Consider the following 24,411-nt stretch of genomic DNA (forward strand, 5'->3'; position numbering starts at 1 on the left):
TTTCGAAGGAGTAAGAGAGTTCATATAATCTAGCCTCATAAATCAACCACAGTAATACAGTGACTCAAGAAATTAACACACGTACTTATATATATATATCTAACAAATAGAGCGTACTATGATTAAAGAAACTTTTAACATCAAATATAGTTACAAAAAGAACAAACATATTGATCTACAGAATTTTAATAAACTCTAATGAAGAACGGATTAGGCTGTTTTGAACGTAAAATCCGACATATTTATAAAGGCGTGTACGCGTGTAGAAAAAACGGATTATGGCGTAGACGCTATAATTTTGAGCTTTACCGCTTTTATAGCGAGTCTTGTATTGGTAGATCTATCAAAATAAACAGGCTGCAATGGCTAGAGGCCACTTAGAGACAGTTAATGATGGAGCCGTCGAAAACATTTATAACCAAAGATCGGATGGAGTGAGGAGAAGAGGCAGGCACAGAGCACGATTTAAGGACCAGGAGACTTACGAGTATTAAGAGTACGAAATTGGAATACAAAGGCGAGGGATATACAGGATGACAGAAAAGTGGGAGATGCCTTACGGGACAGAGTAGGGAAATTGTGTATCTCGGCAGTAATATCAATAAGAGCTGGGATCCAACCGCTGAAATTAAAAGCCGAATACAATACAACAAGCCCGAGCTACTTTTGTAAAAATGAGAAAATGAAATGTTTAAAAAATGATTTTACATTCAATCTTTTACACGCGCCATCTATGCCTGAACTAATGTAGTAGAATAAAATGCTATGTAATCAAAAATATCACTGCTAATTATGTTTACACTTTACTCGCTAGATGTCGCAGATGGTAGCTCGAGATACTAAAGGAAATGGAAAATATTAAATATTTTGTAAACTACTATAAAAATTATAAAAGCCTGATATATTAATTCATTAATGATTGTACATATTTTGTATAAATTTTATGCGAATATTTAACACGACATTCAGAAGGAAATATAGTTTTCATGAAAGTCAAACTACACTGAAGCTAGCTCCTTAACCCTTGTAACATATGTCAACGTCATTTAATAGTAAATTAGTAAATAATGCCAATGTCAATGTCAAACGCGTTGTGTACAATTTTGATTATTAATAATAGTTTGTAAGAATTTTTATAAAATTAAAAAAAAATGTAATTGAACATTGACAAATAAAACTAAAATGTTGGAAGGGTGGTATTGTCGATCGATAGCAGATGAGGCAGCAGCCGCAGAAGAAGAGGAAAGAATTTTAGAGGAATCAAAATTTAAAAAAGAGTACAAATATCTAAAAAGAAAATTTCAAAATTTAGTTTTTGTAAGTAGAATTGTCATTAATTCTTTTTGAATTCGACCCCTGCATAGTATAACGTTTTAACTAACATTTTTGGCGATTTTGAGTTACAGTGTTCTTGTATAACTTTTTATACTGGGCCAATATGGTCCCTGTGGCTGAAACTGCATTTATAAGAAAGAATTATTTGTAAAATAACCGAGTAACTACAGATACAATGTTGAACCAAATCCAATTTTTGTCGAAAAATACTTAAAAGCCTTAGTGGGTGGATATACTGAATTCACTCAGCCAAGATTCATTTTCATACATTCGGAATAGGAAACATACAGCACAAAATTTCCTACCTAACACTATTAACTGCTCAAATCAACTTAACCCATTCAAGACGATTTTTTTAAACAGATTTTAAAAACTAATTTTTGTGGTTTTTATTTTTATATACATACACAAATGTACCCTGTTTTATTAAAAAATGTTAATGAGAGCCTTAGGGGTAGGTGGTACATATACGTACCATTAGTTTTGTGCAATGTACCATTCGTTTTGCGTAATGGCACTTATGTGTACCTACAGTCCTACAGGGGATCATACATATTATCAGTGGCGGCTCGTGATTTTTACAATAGGGGAGGCTATACCTAACTGTAAAATATCTAGACAAATTTGCATTAGCAAAAAAATGCGCCAAAAAATGTAATTTAAGACCTCATTTTTTTGACCATTTTTTATTTGCATTTCATAATGTCATTATAATTCATAATTTCATAATATCATATCATTTAAAAAATAGTTAGTCTAATTGTAAAAGTTTAATACCAAAGTTTGTGTCATTTATTTGTTAACAATTCCATCTTTGTAAGTGGATGTGCATGTCAAAATAAATACAGATTTGAAGTTTTGCAGTCCATAGAGGTTGAAGGTTCACATTTTTTAAGATACTCAACTGAATTTTTTTAATTCTAAACGCGGCCTACTGCGAATCCAAAATACACGATAAATTGCCGATATTTTGCTTTGCGTTACAGATATCGGAAAAAGTTATCTGAACAAGTTATTCCAAATATTATTCTAACCCCACATACCAAATTTCATAACAAAATTCGCACTTTTAGTTTTTTCATTATTTTTAGTCAGGGCCCTAAAATTCGTTGTCCCGAGATGCACGCAACGGAGCCGAAAAGCTAGTTAGCCTCCGTTGGTAAATCTCCGGCCAGCGTATGATGACAGCGTAGATGCCACTCTTAGGAGACCGGGTCTCCTTAAACGTAGTGCGGAGCATTAGCAACGGAGGCCGGCTTCTCGGCTCTGTTCATGCATCTCGGAATAACACAGGGTCCTGCCTACAATAATAATAAAAAACTGAGACGCAATCATGTGTTCTAATGCTAATGCTCCGTACGTTTATTTAGTGATATTTAGTGATAATATGGAATTTACACGTTGTATAATAGTGAGAGTGCTTGTTGTTTTTCGTTATTCAAGATAAACGAAACAGTGTAGCGTGTGTAAAAAATTTATGGGGAGGCTATGCCTCCCTTGCCTCCTCTGACGAGCCGCCACTGCATATTATCACTACTTCCAGACTCAGAAAAAGACAATTCTGCATAATATTTAAGTTCTTCCTGTCTAAGAGGCCTTTTCCTATCCATATCTGCAAATGACACTAATAAGACTAATGGTATACCATACCATACTATAAGACTAATGGTACTTATTAGTACCATAGGCTTTAAAAACAGTCAAATATTTGTTTTACTGTAAATAAATGACAATCGAAATATACTTACTATAAAATACACACAAACAAATAGTTTTCAAAATGAAATAATGTAATTTAACAATTATTTTTATCAAAAAACAATGTATTTGGCTGTACCATCCATCACATCTAACTCAGCAAATTTGAGGTTAACTAAATAATTTTAGGATGCTACATGTGTAAAGTTTGTTTAGCAGTAAATGGTTGACTTCAATTAGTGCGGTCGTAAATATTATTAAATTTATCTGACTTGGCCCATTGTTAAGACCGGTCTGGAGCGATAAGCAAATGAGGTAGACAGAGTTAGTCTTTTGACAATTAACACTGACTAGACGATGCTCCTATAATAAAGCAAAGGATCCACAAAATCTACAATAATTACGACGACAAAAAAAAAACGGTTGTAAAATAATATATTGCTCTGCCATATATACCCGAAATTAATGTTTTCAAATGAGTTTTAAAATAAATTAAATCTATTTTAATTGCTAAGATTATAGAAAAACAAACCCGGTTTGCCTGAAACCGGGCCTATTATACTATTATCGGTTAACCAAGTATGTTTATAGTCGGTACTATTTGAAGTCAACCATTTACTGCTAAACAAACTTTACGTGATTCAAAACGATGCAATAGAGAACTGACTGGTATATATTTTTAAATATTATTTAATGGTAAAAAATCATTTTAGGCTTGTATGCAAACATATTGGTACACACATATACCTGGTGTCTCGAAAGGGTTAATCTTTTATTAAAAAAAAAATAATTATTGGAAATAGTGGGAGTGTATACTAAACCCATAAAGTTTTGTGGAATTTATTTCTACAAAATATTTTTATTTTGAACAATAAATAATTTTCTCATTTGTTATCAATACATTATAATGGTATAAATAAATAATTATTGATTGGCGTAAGGTTTATGTTATTTATGTCTATTTACTATGAATAATATTGGTTATGAGCAGGTATGTTTGATTGTGTAGTAATTTCCAGTCACGTCTAGTAACCTAACTTCCCAAAAAAGAAATTACTAACGTCACTAGACAGTTGTGTCTTGGCTGAGCGAATTCAGTATACTACACCTATGTCAAATTTCGCAGCATTATTGTGAGGATAGTAGGGGTATTAGATCTTGGATGTTTCTCGGTGTTTAGTTTGCAGTTGAATACCACACTGTCAAGGTGTTGTTTTTTAAAAATGAGCAGAAATCAACCTACAACAAAAAATAATTTTAAATTCATATTAACCTTTCCGATAAGAACATCTTAAGTGCAGTTACAAGATTATTCCATGAAACTTTATATTTATATCAGAAACTGTAACTGCCACAGTACAAAAACTTATCCTCTAATCAAAAAAAGTAGACTGTATTCTAAAAGAGGAGTTCAACATTTATATAATTTCTTAAACTGAAAAAATGTCTTATGCCTGGTTGCACTAACAGGGGTGGCCCCCCAAAATCGCAACATGCCTAACTTCCCACAGTACTTATATGATAATTATAAAAAATATGCATTAAAATCCAGATTCTGTAATTTTTAATGCATTATAAATTGAGTAAAAAGACATACATAATTTTTTTTTGTAATTCCACCTTCAATTTACAGTAAACTTCTTGTAGACTATTACTGATAAGGTAGAGTTGTCGCCATTTTAGGCCTCACCCCACCTACAGATCTTAAGCTTAAGACTTTTTTTAAGCTCAGCTTACGAAACATACACGTAGCACCATTCAGTCTTAGGTTAATTTTCAGCTTGCCACCATAGATTGCCAGGTGGATTGAATTGATAAGAATCGAAAATTATGGTGCAATGTAAATGATACTTGAAGCGGTCCTATCTATAAGCTGGGCTGGGCTAAGCTGGAACTTAAGATGTGTTGGTCCAACCAGGCATTAGTATCTTTTATTATCATTTCTGAAGAATATCATAAATGCGTGTTACAATGTTATTCTTTGCAGGGGTCGAATTAATAGTAAGTAGGTAAAGCTTGATAACAATATTCACTGATTAAAATATTTTAGGAAAATGAATCATTTCAAAAAGCCCTCAGAGTGGCACAGAAGAGGTTGCTGGTAGTTTCTAGAGATAGAGCTTTTTTACTAGACCGTTTGTTGATGCATGAAAAAGCTGAAAACAGTACATCGGAATCTGACGACACAGAATCATCTGATGATGGAGAAATTGCAAAACCGGAACCCATAAAAAAGTAAAATAAGTTGATATTTATGTATTGTTATTTGTTATAGGGAAAGGAATCAATCAAAAATTTATAAATCTTAAGGTGGGGGTCTCTACGGATCTTTACGGAGGTCATCATCATTCTCTTTGCCGTATCAGGGGTCGCGGGTCTCTATGTGGGGTCGGCTTCCCTAATTGCATTTCTCCACACAATTCTATCTTGGGTCATATCAATGTTAATCCCCTTTACCAACATGTCCTGCCTTATCGTCTCCCCCCAGGTCTTCTTTGGTCTTCCTATCCTACTCCTTCCAGGAATCTGCACTTCAGCTATTCTTCGTATTGGTTGATTAACGTCTCGAGGTTGAACATGACCAAACCATCTTAACCTATGCTCTCTCATTTTGGCATCAATTGGTGCCACACTTAGACTTCCCCTAATATACTCATTTCTAATTTTATCAAAAAATACCTGAAATCCGGGACTTTTCAATGAAAATCGGGCCATTTTTTTTTTCAGAAGACGATAATTAAAATACAGAAATGAAAAAAGTCCACCGATATAAAATGCATGCGTTTTCGATGTGGTATGGTATTAGAATGAAACTAGAAATTGTCGACTTTTTTCGTCCCACCAATTCAATTTGATGTGAATTAGAAGAATAGCATATTCAAAATTTCAAAATAGAATTTTACCAAAACGTTGAAAATTCGGATGGCCCGGAAGCCTTGTCTGGGACGCCGGGACACAACTTCGTAATTCGGGCCATGTCCCGGATTTTTCGGGCTAGTTGGTCACACTAAGTATACTGCTTCTCCATTCGTCTGGCATTTATCCAACTTCCATAATTCTATTAAATAGACCTGCTAGCCCCTTTGTTCCTGTCTCTCCCAATGCTCTCCATACTTCCCCAGGAATATCATCTGGTCCTACGGCTTTTCCTTTCTTTATTTTTTGAAACGCTTGAGCCACTTCCTCGTTTGTTATTTTGGTAACCTTTGCTGCTACTGTCTCTGTTGACTCTACAGACTGTCTGTCAAATTATCCATTTAATAAGCTGTCAAAGTACTTTCTCCATCTCTTTTTGACATCCCTTTCGTGAACTAATATTTTATTATTTTCATCTCGGATACATCTAATCTGATTAAAATCTTTTGCTTTCTTTGCTCTCTGTTTGGTTATTTTATATATCTTCGTTTCGCCTTCCCTGGTATCAAGTTGATCGTATAGGTTTGAATACGCTTCTGCTTTGGCTTTTGCTACAGCTACTTTCGCTTCCTTTTTCGCCACCATATAGTGGTGAAGATCTGTGTCGGATTGCCACTTTTTATATACTTTTCTCTTCTCTTTTATTTTTCCTTGTACTTCGTTTGACCACCACCAAGTCTCTTTATCCTCAAACTTTTTTCCTGACGTTTTCCCAAGTATTTCAATAGCAGTCTCTCTAATACTACTGACCTTCTTTCTCATCTTTTAGCATCCACCACTTGATTTTTTGTGGTCCTCTCCGATATTTTTGTTTAGTTTCACTTTTTACTTTGATGTCCAGAACAAGCAGCTTATGTTGTTGGCTTACTGTCTCACTAATATTACCTTGCAGTCCCTGCATTCACATATGTCTTCTTTCCTTATCATGAAATAGTCTATTTGGGATTGAATTGTCCACTTTTGTAGGTAATAAGTTGAGTTTCTCTCTTTTTAAGACCTCTCTTAGATAGTTTCTCTTAGATAGTTTCACTTAGATAGTTTCTATCCCTACGGATCTTTACGGAGGTAATCTCCGTAAAATTACTAGAGATACAGCGTGTTGAATATTCCTACCTTCCACTAGCTTTGCCGCGGCTTCGCACCAGCACGCTTGAGCATAGTGAGAAACGTTAAACAACTGTTCATCTTCTCTTTTGTAGATTACTCCGCGATTCATAAAACATTCCAATGTGCATCACTTTACTTGGCAGACAAATAAGAAGATGAAGATGCAGTTGTCAAAACTTTAAACGCGTTTTTCTCAAAACTGCTTTTTCAAATGTGGTGGACATTGTAACTGAAAAAGTACTTGACCTATTCACCTGAAATTTTGCATGGATTTTCTTTAGACATTTCATTAGGTAACATCCTCGAGATATTTTTCCTTTTTTGCTTATTTTTTGTTCAACAATAATAAACCATTATTAACCATAAAACATAACCATACAATTTGAGTGATACCAAAAATTCAAAAATCATTAAAAATTAAAAAAACTTCGACACTTTAGGTCTCACTTCCATCTAAATTGGCTGTGATATTTGCATTTCTCATTAGATTAATTCCTCTATATTGTTGCTTATGAGTACTATGTCATTGGCAAATCTTAGATGACTTAAAAATCTACCATCAATTTTAATTCCACATTGTTCCCAATTTAACTTTTTGAACACATCTTTTAATTCAGGAGTAGATCATTTTGGAGAGATAGACTATCACACTAAGTGTTTCCCTGTCTAACTCTTCTCTCAGTTATTATTTTGCTTGTTTTTGTCATCCACAAATGACAAATGAAGAGGTTCATTGTATTAGATACAGTTTTCGATAAGGGTCTGTATTGTCTTTATGGCCTTTCGAACTAAAAATTTATAGTTTACTTAAAATGTATTTACTCCACCACTTCTGTTCTGTTATTCTCATACTGTGATCTCACACTGGATAAAAGTACATGTTGGAATATGAAATCTCCAACTGTTGGATGTGGACAGAACATTTTAAAAAGACCAGTCATGCTGTGGCGAAGATTGATGGAATGTCAGATGTGATGGAATGTAAAAAGTGTAACATAGTTGTTTTTTGGTGGTGTATCTTTGATATTTTTAAGATTTTTGGTATAAGCTTGTGCATTAGGCAATGTGATAAAGAATAATATTACCTGTTACATTTTTTTCAGAACATAATTTACAAATGTTGTTCACTGTGATATTTGACATGTTATTTTGAACTTTGGTGATATTTCGATGTAATTACAACATATTCTAAAAATGGTAATTCCTTTCCAACTGACTGAACTATGCATACGCAAGTCAGCAGAATATGTATAACATCACTGCAGGTCTCAGGAGCCCATGGCTTGAAATTTTTGAAATGTCTTTCTCCACTTTACTCTCTCCAGGGCAGCTGTCTTCCAGTTTATAACGCCTGTTCTTTGTAGATCCTCTTTGGCAGCTTCCAGCCACTTTCTCTTTGTTCTGAAACAATTAGGCGATTCCCCCAATTCCTCAATCACTTTCAGACAACTATTCCTCTCTTCAGTAAAAAGTTCCTGTATTAAATACATACTCAAAATAGCCCGTATTTTTCGGGTAAATATCTCGGAGCACCAAATACGTCCGTTATTTACGAATTCTGCCGCTGAACTGAAGTCAGCTGAATACAAAGGCTTGTATTCTGCTGACTAACATATGCTGTCACTAACATATCCTGTCTACAAGGGTCATGTTTATCATTCAATTAGATAAAGATATTTACTTGATTCTGTTTCCTCTAATTCATTCTATGTATAATAACATACTTTTAATTTTTGTGTTTTCTAAATTGAAGATCTTGTAATTTTAAACAAAATATTTTTATTTAGCGCCTATTAAGTACATTTCTGTTTTTCAGGCACCGTAGAGATATTAGTTCTCATTCAAATATGCATCATGTGAATTCTTCTGGAAAAGTAATGTCCATAGCAAAAAAGAAAAGACCTCCTGCACCTAGACCTCCCAAACATCAAATACCTCAGACAATGGTAATTATTATAAATAAATCTGTATGGCCAATGGCCACATACAGTCTGTACAATATAGATAACGTTGTATGTCACCCACGTCATAGCACGTGACGTCACATGATACCAACACGAAATATTTAAGTCATGTGTCATGGGTGTGTTTCTTTTTAGATCGTTTAGCTGAGTACACTGGAATTACAGCCACTAGACATGTGTTATTATATACGCGTATAAATAATATTTCTATTAATGCAAATTTAAAGAAGCATACCCCTTGTTTCATTTAATTTGTACAAGTGGAATGTAAAGCGTTTTTATAAAGCACACTTTTGTTCGGATTACACTCTAACTGCGATCGAACAAAGGTGACATTTTGGCATAAATTGGTAACATTTATTTGACAAAATTGCGGTATTGACACTTCAGATTTGTTTTTATTCTTTACTATAAGTATTTGTTTTAATATATTTATTGTTTTTATTATTTACTTTAACGTATAACTTGATTCTTGTTTTCTGTTTCTAATGTTTTTATTTATTTGCATTGAATAAAATTTGTTTTGTTGTATAATCCATTTCGCAGTCATTATGTAATATATTTGATTTAAAATGAATTCAAGAACTTTTTGTAATTGGGCAACAATGTCAACTTAGATCTCTGACGTAGATAATGACGTGCAACGGTATCTATATTGCACGGACTGTAGTAATAGTTTTAGTATATTAAAATTGGTGTAGTAAACTTATACGGACATCTTGGATATTAGTGCACCCTAATATGTCTTAGATTTTAGCATTGGATCCGACCATCACTTGTAACACCGTTGCCGTATCCTCTATTTTTTCATACTATCACGTTACAATTTTTTGTGATATTATAAACGAGCGGGACACTTACTTTATACTTTATATTTTCGAGGGTGCTGAAAACGAAAATGAGGTTTATTTTGAATTTTATGTGGGGGAACATTGTCAAAATCGCAATTTGAACCTAAAAATAAAAAAAAAATGAAATCACGTTTTTTGCGTTTACCTCGCTACAACTCTGTTCCATTTTAATATTTTTTTTCTGAAATTTTTACAGTATATAGCTCTAACATTTCTGAAGACAAAGGTACCTGCTTCAAGTTTTTATTCTTATCATGATAAAGGTTATAAATTTTTTAAAGAAAAAGGTGCGGATTTGTGCATTGCAAAGTTTAATCGCAAAAGTTGTGTGACGAAGTTTAAAATTTAGCTTTTTAATCACGTTTATTTGAAAGTAGAGAGTACAAAGAAGTTTTCTGGTAAGTTTTAGCTTATTTTTTGAAGGACAGACAATCTAGGTCTAATTTCTCACCTTTAGTACTATCCTTGGATTATAAGCTTTCATTTGACACCCCATTTGTCATTCTAACTAGTATAATGACGAGAACTAAACGTTCTTATTCTATTATTCTTGTAGGTACATTTAACATTGATTGAAATTATGAAAGAAATGGCATGGCAACACTGTGACGCACAAACATAAGATTCAGCTGTGCGTTACATAGGGTGCACTAATATCCAAGATGTCCACTTAGGACTTATACTATTAGTCCAGAGATTTGACCTCTGAAAACCCGACGAACAAACTGAATGTTACTGAGAATGTCGTGCCAAAGATGCAAACAAGTTTGCTATTACTACCCCGGGCTTCCCCCGAGAGGGACAACGGAGAACATTAATTTACCAAGAATATATCACCTTAGAAAAAAATGTTGAAATACACTTGAAGAGACTGGCGCTTTTGAATGTCAGTTACACATGCCAAATCAATTTTTTAAATAAAATTTATATCAACTCAACAGTAAAATAGTTATAAGTCTTGATCAGAGTATCCTATCGACATAAATCAAATTTAAAATGCGCTTTAAAGGTGAAGAGATCAGTTTTCGTATGCAAATTTTTGCATTTTGTGCAAATGAAATCAGTTTCTATGAAGCTGTTAAATAAATCAACATTGGGAAATTCTTGCTATTTTGTAAAATTCTTCTGACATCAATAAAACTTCGATTGACCGGTCACTATGGAATTTCTATTACTAGTGTAGTATCCTGGTAAACCTGCCAGGGTATAAAGATGAATAATTAGAATATGTTTGATTCAAGACCTTTTATTGTGATGGTTTTCATGACACGTTCACATGTTGACTGCCCCCTCTGATGACAGGTTATGTCACCACCAGACTCATGTCATGTTGGTTGCCTAACAGTGGCACCACATATATTACAGCTAGAGCCTAATCTTCAAAATCTATAACATGAAATTTGGACTTTGTGTTTTGGCGAAAATATGAGTCATTTCAAATGTGCCTAAAAACGTTGACTTTAAACTTTCACATTACAAACAATCCCATGTCTAGAGAAATGCTTCCATGAAGACTGAATTGAGTGAAATTTTGTAGCTAAAGTTGTGTAGTTACGAAAAACGTAGTTGTGAAATTGAAAAAAAAAACCTTTGTAAATGTATTAGATCGTTTGTAATGCGACAGTTTAAATTCATAATATTTAAACACATTTCAAATGCCTTAGGTAGGCCGCACACGGACGGACAGCTGAAAGCAGTTAAGATCGACCGCTTGAAGCTGCAACTACACCTGTCCTAACAAAAGAGGGTAGAAAATCAAATAAAGTCCAGAAAGTGGGGTTAGATCGGTCACACACTCCGAAAAAATAGTTCCATTATTGCAAAGACTGCCCTAGATTGGAATGCGCAAGGAAAAAAGAGATCGCCCAGCACAAACTTGAAGAAGATTCATCATGGATGAGATAAGAGGTCAAGAAAAGTATGTATTGCAATGAGGTAAATGCCATAGCGCAAAATAGAACCCGATGGCGCGTTTTCACTGAAGCTCTATGCTCCACTTAGGAGTTCAAGAACCTTATACAGTAGTGAGCGCGCTAATACCGGCAAAATAAAACAAAAAATGGAAAACATATTAAGTTATGACATAAAAAGAAATGAAACTAGTAGAGTTGGGAAATTTAGCGATAAAAGCCTATAAATTTACATTTTATTTATTGTCTCCCGTCTTTAGACGTATCAGAGAAGTATGTCAACTAAAACTGCCACTGTCACAGCGGTAGTTGCCAAATTCGCCCGATACGTCTAAAGGTGGGAAACAATAAATAGAATGTAAATTTATAGGTTTTTATCGCTAAATTTCCCAACTCTACTAGTTCCATTTCTTTTTATCTCACACATGTTTTCCATCTGTTGCGTTCTTTTGCCGGTATACCTTTAAGTTATTTTATTTTAACTGACATTCAAAATCGCAGGTCGCTTCGAGAGTTGTTTCGGAGAGACAACTCTCGACAAATTCGGCTTGTTGGTATGATTTTTAGAGGTTCCAGGTTTTAGAGTTGGGAACCACTGTAATTTAGGGTAAATTAATTAATGACAACTCAATTTTTAGCAACTTCAAATGCCTCCAAGTAGTAGTGCCTTATCTGATGGTCATATGACTCCTGAAGAAGTTGAAAGACATTTACAAGCTCAAAGTTTCATGGAATTTCTTCCCGAGAGGGCACCTCCAACAGTTCCCACAGAAATGTTTAGTAATGAGCCATCATTAGATAGGTATGTGGTAATAAGATTCAAATATTATGGTCTGATACATAAGCCATTATTGTGTCTTTTGTTAATGGGTAATTAGTTTCTATAAAAAACAGGTTTAAATTATATAAAAATAAAGATGAATATAAAATTGATTGTACAGTTACAGTTCATTTTGAAGATTGTGTTCGTGTAATTTAAAAATCCTGACATACTGAGAAAGAAAAAAAGTATTTAAAAAATCATTAGTCTTAAATTCAAATCAGATAGTATATCAATATGACAAACATAAATAAGTCCATCAAGTTGTCAATTGAATAGTCATAATGGGTCTAGCTAAATTTCTTCACCAAGAAGTGACAGAAAAGATAGCATGAGCCAACTAGATGAAAAATGAAGATAAACGAGGTCTAGCTGATAAACGGTTTTCTTTGCAGCGACTGGTATTGTTTCTTTAGTATAGCATGGCTCTAAAATTAATGACAAAGAACAAATATTAAACAGATGGACCAATCATTTTGAAGAACTGCTCAGTGGCAATCAGAAAGAAGTCCGAAGAGAAGAAATTAGAGAAGCCATTTTAAAATTAAAAATATCAAAGTAGCTGATACTTCTTTCTTGCTGGATTATTTTGCTGTCCACTTCCAGCTTGCACCTTATTGGACCTTTAGCGATTACCATAACATACTTGAACCTTCTTGCTGTTATATTAAATTGATATAAAAGTCTCTGAAGGTCATCTTCACTCTGTGCAATCAGTATGGCATCATCTGCATAGCATATTATAGAGATAATTTCTTCACCCATTCTGTACCCTATACACAGGTTTTTGACTTTATCTTACGGTATGTTTCGTTTACATAACAGGTGAATTACGTGATTCAGCTCTACACGGTCGAATGTCTTTTGTAGATCTATGAAGCAACAGCAAGCCGGGACGTTGTATTCTAGTGATTTTTCCATGACTTGCCTGACGACAAAAACTGCATCGTTACAGGATCGTCCGGATCTAAAGTTTTGTTGTTCATCTGCTAGATCTACTCTGACTCGACTTAAAATGTATAAATATCAACTGTCAAAAATTCAGTTTGTGAATGGCAGCTAAACTTTTTTTTCCTATTATGTTTGCTGCTTAAAATTATTCACGCCTCACTTGGTTAGAAGCACTTACAGCTCAGCAGAGGCTTTTTTGTAGCAAATAACAAAATATAATATAACAAAATTCAGTTTGACAACATTGTGTGAATACCGAATCTTCTTGGATATCAACAGAACCATAATTTGGTCAACAAAAATGTGATGTTTTGTTTCAAATATGATGTGCAAAATAATTTTGAATTCGGTTCCGCTAATGAACATGCTTTACTTTACTGTAAGTTCTAAAACAAGAATAAAAACCGCGAAACGCCGTAAAAATGAGTGGCTCATACAATATTCCAGCTACAAAAGATCTGATATGAATATTACGTGGCGCGAAAATGTATTTTCATTTTGATGCAAAATAAAATTCTAGTTTTATTTTAAAAGATTTTTTCATAATATTTGCTAAATTTGAAGTAAAACGCGCCACAAAACAGTAACTTTGATACAGTTTGAATTTTGAAGCTCTTTTGTAATTTTTTGTAATTTTGTAACTAAATTTGTACTTCAAATTTAGCAAATATTATGAAAAAATATTTTAAAATAAAACTATAATTTTATTTTTGCATCAAAATGAAAATACATTTTCGCGCCACGTAATATGCATATTAGATCTTTTGTAGCTGGAATATTGTATGCGCAACTCATTTTTACGGCGTTTAGCGGTTTTTATTCTTGTATCAGGAGCTTTTCAAAGTTATTTATAAATTAAATGATAAGTTGAATGTAATGTTTCTCGATTACACGTTAAGATTTATAAATGGTCGGCTTTGTCGCATTATCTCCCAAAAATGATCTAGTGTACATCAAATGTACACTAGATTTTTTTTCTATTCGAAATAGATTGAAAAAAAAAATATTGGGATGGCCGGTAAATGAACTCGGATTGCTCGATCAAATTTAGCGTCGTAACCACTACAACTACATAAACCATTTCGGGGATAATGGTTAATTGGATTATACTTTTGTAGCTTAATAACTTCTAAACGGCTTAACCGATTTTGATCACTAAACATGAGTTTGAAACGTATTGACAAGTAGTATCTGATGCATCTAAGGTCAAGTATGATTACTAAAGATATTACAGGAATTATTGAGCTTGAAAAACTGATTTTTCCCATAGGAAATAAATTTGATCATACTTATGTAGCCTATAACTTAAAAATTCGAATTTTCCCGGATATGAGGTATACACCGTTAGATGCGCCTAGAGCCCTTCTACAAACGCTAAGTTATTGGCGCAATTCGTAGGTTGGAATTTTGAGTAATTGTCGAAAAACCAAAATTTTCAGTCTAGTTTTTCGGCTATACTGAGCGGTGTGTATGTCTGATCCTGACGGCTTAGACACCATTTGAAAGATTAACTCAACACTATTTATTTGGTGTAGGTTCTCCTGTCTCTTCTTGAACCGAAGATATATACCCCCCAAAAATATGCCGTTTTGTACCTACCAAGTCCTATAGCTGGCTTATGGTTGGTCAAAAGTCACAAACTACACCGGTTCTGAATCGGCCCTCACCCCCTCTTCACACACAAAAAAAAATTCAGATCGATTTAACTTTTCCACATACATACACACATATCCACAAACATTTTCCCTTTTTTAAATATAAATTGTGTCATATTTCTGAGCTCGGTAACTTTTGAATGGTATAACCGATTTTCAAAATTAGACATGCGTTGGAAAGGTAATGATCAGTACTATCACAAGCCGCAAAGGTCGGACTTAAATTTTCGAAATTTTTGGGAGTTTTGGGGACGAGAACGAAAAACAGACCCTAAATAGGAAGGGCCGTAAAATCCACACCCTTGGACCAAAATGGATGGTTGACATATGGATGGGTGAGTCTTTTCCTGAACTTTAAGGTGGGATTTGGCCCAATTTTCAATTGTCAGATTTAGAAAATCGAAAATTTCGTGTATATATTATACAGGGTGTAACAAAAATACAGGTCATAAATTAAATCACATATTCTGGGACCAAAAATAGTTCGAATGAACCTAACTTACCTTAGTACAAATATGCACATAAAAAAATTATAGCCCTTTGAAGTTACAAAATGAAAATCGATTTTTTCGAATATATCGAAAACTATTAGAGATTTTTTATTGAAAATAGATATGTGGCATTCTTACGGCAGGAGCATCTTAAAGAAAAATTATAGTGAAATTTGTGCTCCCCATAAAAATTTTATGGGGGTTTTGTTCCCTTAAACCCCCCCAAACTTTTCTGTACGTTCAAATTAAATTATTATTGTGGTACCATTAGTTAAATTCAATATTTTTAAAACTTTTTTGGCTCTTAGTATTTTTTCGATAAGGCAGTTTTTATCGAGTTGCGGCTTCTTTTTTAGTATGTTTACATAAAATTTTTATGGGGGTTTTGTTCCTTTAAACCCCCCAAATGTTTGTGTACGCTCCAATTAAACTATTACTGCAATACCATTAGTTAAACAAAATGTTTTTAAAACTTTTTTGCCTCTTAGTATTTTTTCAAGAAGGCAACTTTTATCGAGATATGGCTTCTTTTTTAATACGGTTCAAAATATACCTAAAAATGTAAATCATACATAAATTTTCATATTTTTACCAAGTCTCCATAATCGTATACTTAACCATATACAAATATGTGGTGGATTTGACAAATATTTAAAATATCTCGATAAAAACTGAATTTTCGAAAAAGTACTAAGAGCCAAAAAAGATTTAAAAATATTGTGTTTAAATAATGGTACTACAATAACAATTTATTTGGAACGTACACAAAAGTTTGGGGGGGGGGGGGGTTTAAAGGAACTAAACCCCCATAAAATTTTTATAGGGTGTCCAAATTTCACTATAATTTTTTCTTAATATGCTACGGTCATAAAAATGCCATATGTCCATTTTCAATAAAAAATCTTTAATAGTTTTCGATATATTGGAAAAAATCGATTTTCATTTTGTAACTTCAAAGGGTTGTAACTTTTTTTATATGCACATTTGTACTAAGGTAAGTTAGGTTCAATCAAACTATTTTTGGTCCCAGAATATGTGATTAAATTTATGACCTGTATTTTCGTTACACCCTGTAGTGTCGCGTGTAGGGGGTTGTGCGCCACTGGCGAGAACTGCCGTTCTCTTGGGATGACTAATTTTAGAACTTATATATACGTATATAAACATATATTTTGCGTTCCTCTTTTGTGTGTTTTAAAAATTTCATTTTGAATGATGAAAATTTTATTTTTAGTTATGTAACATACATATACATAATATATGAGTTTCAAGGTTATAAAGAGTGATGCATGCATTTTTCCGTTAGATTAATAGGTTAATTAATACGACTATTTTAATCTAATTCTTTAATGCATAATCACAAAGTGATAAGAATCTTAGTTCGAGATCCTAGATAAGATACTTATAATTCAACGAGATGATTCGATGATTGTAATAATTCATTAATACTTTTGTTTATTTCAGCGAATCTAATGATCATTTTTATTGATCCCTTGGTATGCGTGTAAAGGGTGATTCATTTAGAGGTACTTTTATCAAAAACAAAAAACAATGAAAAAAATGAATTTTATTTGAAAATTCTTGTCATACAAAAGAACCATTCTTTACAATTACTTCTTAAAGATAATTTCTTTCAAACGTTGACCGTGACTGCGGTTAAGATGATACATTCTGAAGTTCTAATTCTCGATGACGCGTTCGAGCATTTCGATTGGTATTTGACCAATGACTCGAGCAATATTGGCCTCCAATGCCTCAATCGTAGATGGTTTATTCATGTAGACTTTGAACTTTAGGTAGCCCCAAAGGAAAACGTTAAGAGGTGTGATGTCACAGGAATTAGGCGGCCAATTCAGTCGTCTGAAGCGTAAAATAAATTGCTCACTGAATCGTTTTCGCAGTAAAGCCATGCTTTCACGGTCTATGTGGCAACTGGCGCTAAATTTTTTTAACCAGATGTCATTGAAATTACGAGCTTCAATTTCTAGCACCAAATAGTCAGTTATCATGGCGCGATAACGGTCTCTATTCACAAACATTCTGACCGGCCTCTGTTTTAAAGGCATATGGACCGACGATTCCTTCGGCCCATAAACCACACTAAACAATTGTTTTTTCTGAATGTAATGGCAACTCTGGAACCTCTTCGGGTTGCTCATCAACCCAAATATGGGCATTTTGTTTATTCACGTTCCCATTAAGCCAAAAATGGGCCTCATCAGAAAACAATTTTTTTTTTTCGAAAACAGTGGATTTTCTGCAAGATTGTCAAGAGCACTTCGAGTGAAACGGTGACGACGCGGAAGGTAGATCGACTTCAGATCTTGCACTAATTGAATTTTGTAGGCTTTTAAATTAAGATCCTTATGTAATATAACCCAAGTTGTTGCATACGACAAGCCAAGCTGTTGGGAACGGCGACAAATCGATTCTTCGTTATATTCGCGTACACCATCCGCTACCGCGGCTGTTTTCTTCAGTGCGTGCTGATTGTGGTCTATTTAGTCGCATGTCATCCAATAATGAAAACTGGGTTTCAAAATTACTGATGGTGTAGCGAATTGTGCGTTCGGTAGGCCAATTATGTGGACCATATATTGCTCTAAACGCAGGAACACATTCCTCATTGAACTTCTATTTTCGTAATACAGCTGAATAATTTCTAGACGTTGTGCCGAGATAAGTCTTTTCAGGATGAAATGTCAAACAATACTGGATAAAAACGCAACGCCAGGTGATATGATTCATGCATCTCCCATCAAATCCCCACCAAAAAAGTGCATCTAAATGAATCAACCTTTATATCCCAAAGAACAGCAGTTCTCGCTAGTGGTGCTCAACCCACGTACATGCGACACTATATATAAATATACAGGGTGTAACAAAAATACAGGTCATAAATTTAATCACATATTCTGGGCCCCAAAATAGTTCGATTGAACCTAACTTACCTTAGTACAAATGTGCACATAAAAAAAGTTACAGCCCTTTGAAGTTACAAAATAAAAATCGATTATTTCCAATATATTGAGAACTATTTCAGATATTTTATTGAAAATGGACATGTGGCAATTTTATGGCAGTAGTTTCTTAAGAAAAAATTATAGTGAATTTTAGATACCCCATAAAAGTTTTATGGGGGTTTTGTTCATTTAAACCCCCCCAAACTTTTGTGTACGTTCCAATTTAATTATTATTGTAGTACCATTAGTTAAACACAATGTTTTAAAAACTTTTTTGCCTCTTAGTACTTTTTCGAAAAGTCGAGTTTTTATCGAGATATTTTGAATATTTGTCAAATCCACCACATATTTGTATATGGTTAAGTACGATTATGAAGACTTAGTAATAATATGAAAATTGATTTATGAATTACATTTTTTGGTATATTTTGAACCATATTAAAAAAAGAAGCCACATCTCGATAAAAGGTGCCTTATCGTAAAAATACAAAGAGGCAAAAAAGTGTCAAAAACACTGTGTTTAACTAATGGTATCGCAGTAATAGTTTAATTGGAACGTACACAAACATTTGGGGGGTTTAAAGAAACAAAACCCCCATAAATGTTTTATGTAAACATATTAAAAAAGAAGCCGCAACTCGATAAAAACTGCCTGATAGAAAAAATACTAAGAGCCAAAAAAGTTTTAAAAATATTGAATTTAACTAATGGTACCACAATAATAATTTAATTGGAACGTACACAAAAGTTTAAGGGGGTTTAAGGGAACAAAACCCCCGTAAAATTTTTTGGGGTGCACAAATTTCACTATAATTTTTCTTTAAGATTATCCTGCCATAAAATTGCCACATGTCCATTTTCGTTAAAAAATCTCTAATAGTTTTCGATATATTTGAAAAAATCGATTTTCATTTTGTAACTTCAAAGGGCTGTAACTTTTTTTATGTGGATATTAGTACTAAGGTAAGTTAGGTTCATTCGAACTATTTTTATTCCCAGAATATGTGATTTAATTTATGACCTGTATTTTTGTTACAACCTGTATATACACGAAATTTTCGATTTTCTAAATCTGACTGAACTGAAAATTGGGCCAAGTCCCATCTTAAAGCATAGGAAAAGACTCGCCCATCCATATGTCAACCATCCATTTTGGTCCAAGGGTGTAGATTTTACGTCCCTTCCCATTTAGGGTCTGTTTTTCGTTCTCGTCCCCAAAACTCCAAAAAATTTTGAAAATTTAAGTCCGACCTTTGCGGCTTCTGATAGTACTGATCATTGCCTTTCCAACGCATGTTTAATTTTGAAAATCGGGTATACGATTCAAAAGTTATTTTGCTCAGAAATTTTATTCAATTTCTATTTAAAAAGGGGAATATGTTAGTACATATGTGTGTGGAAAAGTTACACCGATCTGAATTTTTTTTCTGTGTTTCAAGAGGGGTTCAGGGCCGATTTAGAACTGGTTTAGTTTGTGACTTTCGACCACCCATAAGCCAGCTATAGGACTGGGTAGGTATAAAACGGCATATTTTTTGGGGGTATATATCTTGGGTTCAAGGAGAGACAGGAAAACCGCAAATACACCAAATTAATAGCGTTAAGTTAAGCTTTCAAATGGTGCCTAAGCGGTTATGATCAGACATACACACGGCCCAGTATAGCCGAAAAACTAGACTTTAAAAATTTTGGTTTTTCGACAATTACTCAAAATTTTAACCTACGAATTGCGCCAATAACTGAGGATTTGTAGGAGGACTCTAGACGCGTCTAACGGTGTATACCTCATATCTGGGAAAATTCGAATTTTTAAGTTATAGGCTTCATAAGTATGATCAAATCTATTTCCTATATGAAAAACGGTTTTTCAAGCTCAATAATTCCTGCAATACCTTCAGTTATCCAAATCGGTTAAGCCATTTCGAAGTTTTCAAGCTCCAAAATATAATCCATTTGACCATTATTGCCGAAATGGTTTATGTAGTTGTAGTGGTTACGACGCTAAATTTGATAGGGCAACCCGAGGTCATTTACCGGTCATCCCAATATTTTTTTCAGTCTATGTATTTCGAATAGAAAAAAGATCTAGTGTACATTCGATGGACACTATGGACACTTAACGTGGAATCGAGAAACATTACATTCAACTTCATACATTTAATTTATAAGTAACTTTGAAAAACTCCTGATCCAAGAATAAAAAACCGCTAAACGCCGTAAGAATAAGTGGCGCATACAATATTCCAGCTACAAAAGAGCTGATAAGAATATTACGGTATTAAGAATATTTCGGAGTATTACGGTTATGTTTCCATAATATTTGCTGTATTTAATAGATAAATAAACAAATAATTCCAGTACTAACATCATTATATATTGAATGTCTTAGACAAAGAAGGTTTCCCAATAATTTTAAACAAGCAGAAGTTATAATAATACATAAAGGGGAAGATAAAGATCCTGCCTTACCGAAATCATATAGAACGGTATGTTTATTGAATACAATGGGAAAATTACAAGAAAAATTACTATGTAAAAAATTAAATCAAATAAGAACAGAAATTGGATTACATCCTGGTCAGTATGGTTTTAGGAAAGGTAGATCAACAGAAGATGCAATAAATAAAGTATTTGAAATAGTAAATGAAAGCATAAAAAAGTATGTTTTAATGATCTTTATTGACGTGTCTGGGGCTTTTGACAATCTTTGGTGGCCGTCATTCTTTGAAAGACTTCGAAGAATGAGATGTCCAAAGAATCTGTACGGAAGTCTCAGAAACTACTGTCAAGACCGATATGCAAGCCTAAGCTGTCCAACAGGAAAAAAGACAAAACATATCACAAAAGGATGTCCACAAGGATCAGTATGTGGACCTATGTTCTGGGATGTAATGCTAGAGGAACTGTTGGAACAATTGACTATAGATCCTGAAGTGCTTGGAAGCATAGCATATGCAGATGATTTGTTGTTGATCATAGATGCAAACTCAAGAAGAGAATTAGAAAATAAATCAAATGAAGTATTAATAAGAGTAAATGATTGGATGAATAAAGTAAAATTAACAATATCAGATTCAAAAACAACATATAGTTTAATAAAAGGAAATTTAGAAAGAGATCCAATTATAAAAATTAGAGGGAAAACAATAAAAAGAAAAAAGGAAACAAGATATTTAGGTATTATAATAGATGAACAAAAATTATTTACAAAACACATGAGTTGTGTCTGTGAAAAGGCAACAAAGATCATGCATAGCATTGCTAGTCTAGCACAGAAGGAATATAGAATTTCGTTCCGACAGATGAGAATATACCTAAGTACAATACTTGCATCAATTGTAGGGTACGGTTCAAGTGTATGGGCACATAGATTAATAGATAAAAAAAAATGCAGAAAAATTAAATAGAGCTCAGAGAGGATTTCTTGTAAGAATGACGGGAGCATTTGGAACAACTGCAACACAGGCACTCACAGTTTTAACTGGAGTAATGCCAATGCATTTAGAAACACAAAAAAGAGCATGTAATTATTGGCTAAAAAAGAAAAATATGAAAAAATAATACAAATAATAGGATTAGATATAAGAAATAAAAGAGAATTAAAAGAAATAATAAATAGAAAAAGACAAAATGAATGGGAAAATTCAACAAAATCTAGACGTTTATACAATTTTATACCAATATTAGAAAACATTCCAAATTATTTTAATCCAAAACAAGGTTTAGTACACTTTTTAACAGGATATGGACCGTACCCAACATATTTGGAAAGATTTAACTAAGATGATGCATATTGTGAATGTGGAGAACTAGGTACACCAGAACATATAGTGTTACATTGTGAAAATACTATAGAAAATGAAGAACATAGAGAAATGAGAAGATTAGAAAGAATTGAAATAAGAGATATATTACAAAATGAAGAATATTTTGGAATATTAAACAATCTAACAGAAATAATATCTAAAAAACAACAAGAAATTTATAATAATAGAAGAAGACAACAAATAATCCAACCCTGATGAAGTTGAGTAAGATAAAGTTAAAATAAATAAAATAAAATATAAATTCAAAAATAGATATTCACAATTATAATAATAATAATTCAATATAAAATAAATAAATAAAAATAATAATTCAATAAATAATTCATTAAAAAAAACTACCAACTCTCTTCTGAAAATAGAGGGACTGTCTTTATAACTTAGAAGGGAGTTGATAGTACCAAAAATATTTTAACAAATATATATATTGTTTCTTTAAATTTGTTACATGTAATTAATAGATTATGGCAAATTATTAATTGTAAAAATAGATTTAGTAGTTTAGTAAAAAATGTAAAAATATAAAAAAAAATATCTGTAATCCCATCAGGAAAAAAACGACCTGGATTAGTCACTAGAGGCCAGGTCATATGTATGAACAATAAATAAAAAAAAAAAAATTTGCTAAATTTGAAGTAAAACGCGCACAAAAGAGCTTCAAAATACAAACTCTATCAAAGTTACTCTTTTGTGGCGCGTTTTACTTCAAATTTAACAAATATTATGGAAACATCTTTTAAAATAAAACTAGAATTTTACCGTAATATTCATATCAGCTCTTTTGTAGCTGGAATATTGTATGCGCCACCCATTTTTACGGGTGTAAAAAATCACACAATTCAAGGAAATCAGACAATTTTGCATTAGGCTGCACCTACATTGGATCCGTATTTCTCGGATCCGATCCGATATCGGCCGACGTCGAACTGCTTCTCTGCTGTAGCTTCTCCTATCAATCGCCCGATATCGGATCGGAAAAATACAGATCCAATGTAGGTGCAGCCATTTAATGCCATGAGTTTGTTTTCAATCCGGCATCGGATCGGACAAATAGGGATCCAATGTAGGTGCAGCCTTAATCTAAATCTTTAATACATACTCTTTAAAGTGATAAGAATCATAGTTCGAAATCCCAGATAAAAAACTACAATACAACGAGATGATTGTAATGAATCATTAATTCTTTTGTTTATTTCAGCGAATCTAATGATATCGGGGAACTTGAGACATCACCAAGCAATATGGGCGAAGAGATAAGTATTGATATGATTGTAGAATGATGATTCAAAGAATTGATTACTCTATAATTTTGTAATTCTTGTTAAATAATTGTGTATTACTAATAAATAAATATTGAATAGTACTTAATTTTTTTAAATTCAACGCTTTAAATATGAGAACGACTGTGCAAACCACAAAAACTATTTTTAAGATGGAATTAATTTCTAGTAAAATAATTCAACAGAGTATATATATAAAAAAAAGCTAAGACCAAAGTCATAGACGTCATTGAAAGAAGCTGTAACTTAAAATGGAAATGGGCTGGACACGTTGCCAGAATGAAGAACGGAAGATGGACTCGCAAACTAGTTGAATGGAGACCAAGAGCCGATAAACGTAGCAGAGGAAGACCACCAACACGATGGCAAGACGACTTACGAAAGACAACAAAAAACTGGATACATGCCTATGTCCAGCAGTGGATCGAGAGAAGCTGATGATGATGATAATATAAAAAATGTGAAGAACAATAATTAGACAACACACAGTTTGGATTTAGAGGTGGAATGGAACAAGAGAGGCATTGTGCGCAATGACGGTACTATTACAAAAATGCAGGGAATGTAATAAAAACGTATTCATATGTTATATAGATTTCCAAAAGGCGTTTGACAGAGTTCAACATGCATTGAAACACATATGTAC

General features: G+C 33.2%; 1 protein-coding gene across 1 annotated transcript; it reads left to right on the forward strand.

The window, feature by feature from the left end:
- The first annotated feature begins 1,068 nt into the window (after nt 1-1,068).
- On the forward strand, nt 1,069-23,848 carry LOC126889945 (INO80 complex subunit E). The gene is made up of 5 exons (XM_050658701.1): nt 1,069-1,317; nt 5,084-5,268; nt 8,873-9,002; nt 12,420-12,583; nt 23,684-23,848. The coding sequence occupies exons 1-5, from the start codon at nt 1,183-1,185 to the stop codon at nt 23,763-23,765; spliced, it is 696 nt and encodes a 231-aa protein (XP_050514658.1). The 5' UTR covers nt 1,069-1,182; the 3' UTR covers nt 23,766-23,848.
- Nucleotides 23,849-24,411: the final 563 nt, after the last annotated feature.

Source organism: Diabrotica virgifera, chromosome 8 (assembly GCF_917563875.1).
Source record: "Diabrotica virgifera virgifera chromosome 8, PGI_DIABVI_V3a".
NCBI lineage: Eukaryota > Metazoa > Arthropoda > Insecta > Coleoptera > Chrysomelidae > Diabrotica > Diabrotica virgifera.

Excerpts from the sequence above, each read along its gene's own strand:
- LOC126889945 (XM_050658701.1), top strand. The coding sequence starts at position 1,183 with ATGTTGGAAGGGTGGTATTGTCGATCGATAGCAGATGAGGCAGCAGCC. Across the intron at positions 5,269-8,872 it reads AAACCGGAACCCATAAAAAA|GCACCGTAGAGATATTAGTT; the intron begins GTAAAATAAGTT and ends TCTGTTTTTCAG. Across the intron at positions 9,003-12,419 it reads ATCAAATACCTCAGACAATG|CAACTTCAAATGCCTCCAAG; the intron begins GTAATTATTATA and ends CTCAATTTTTAG.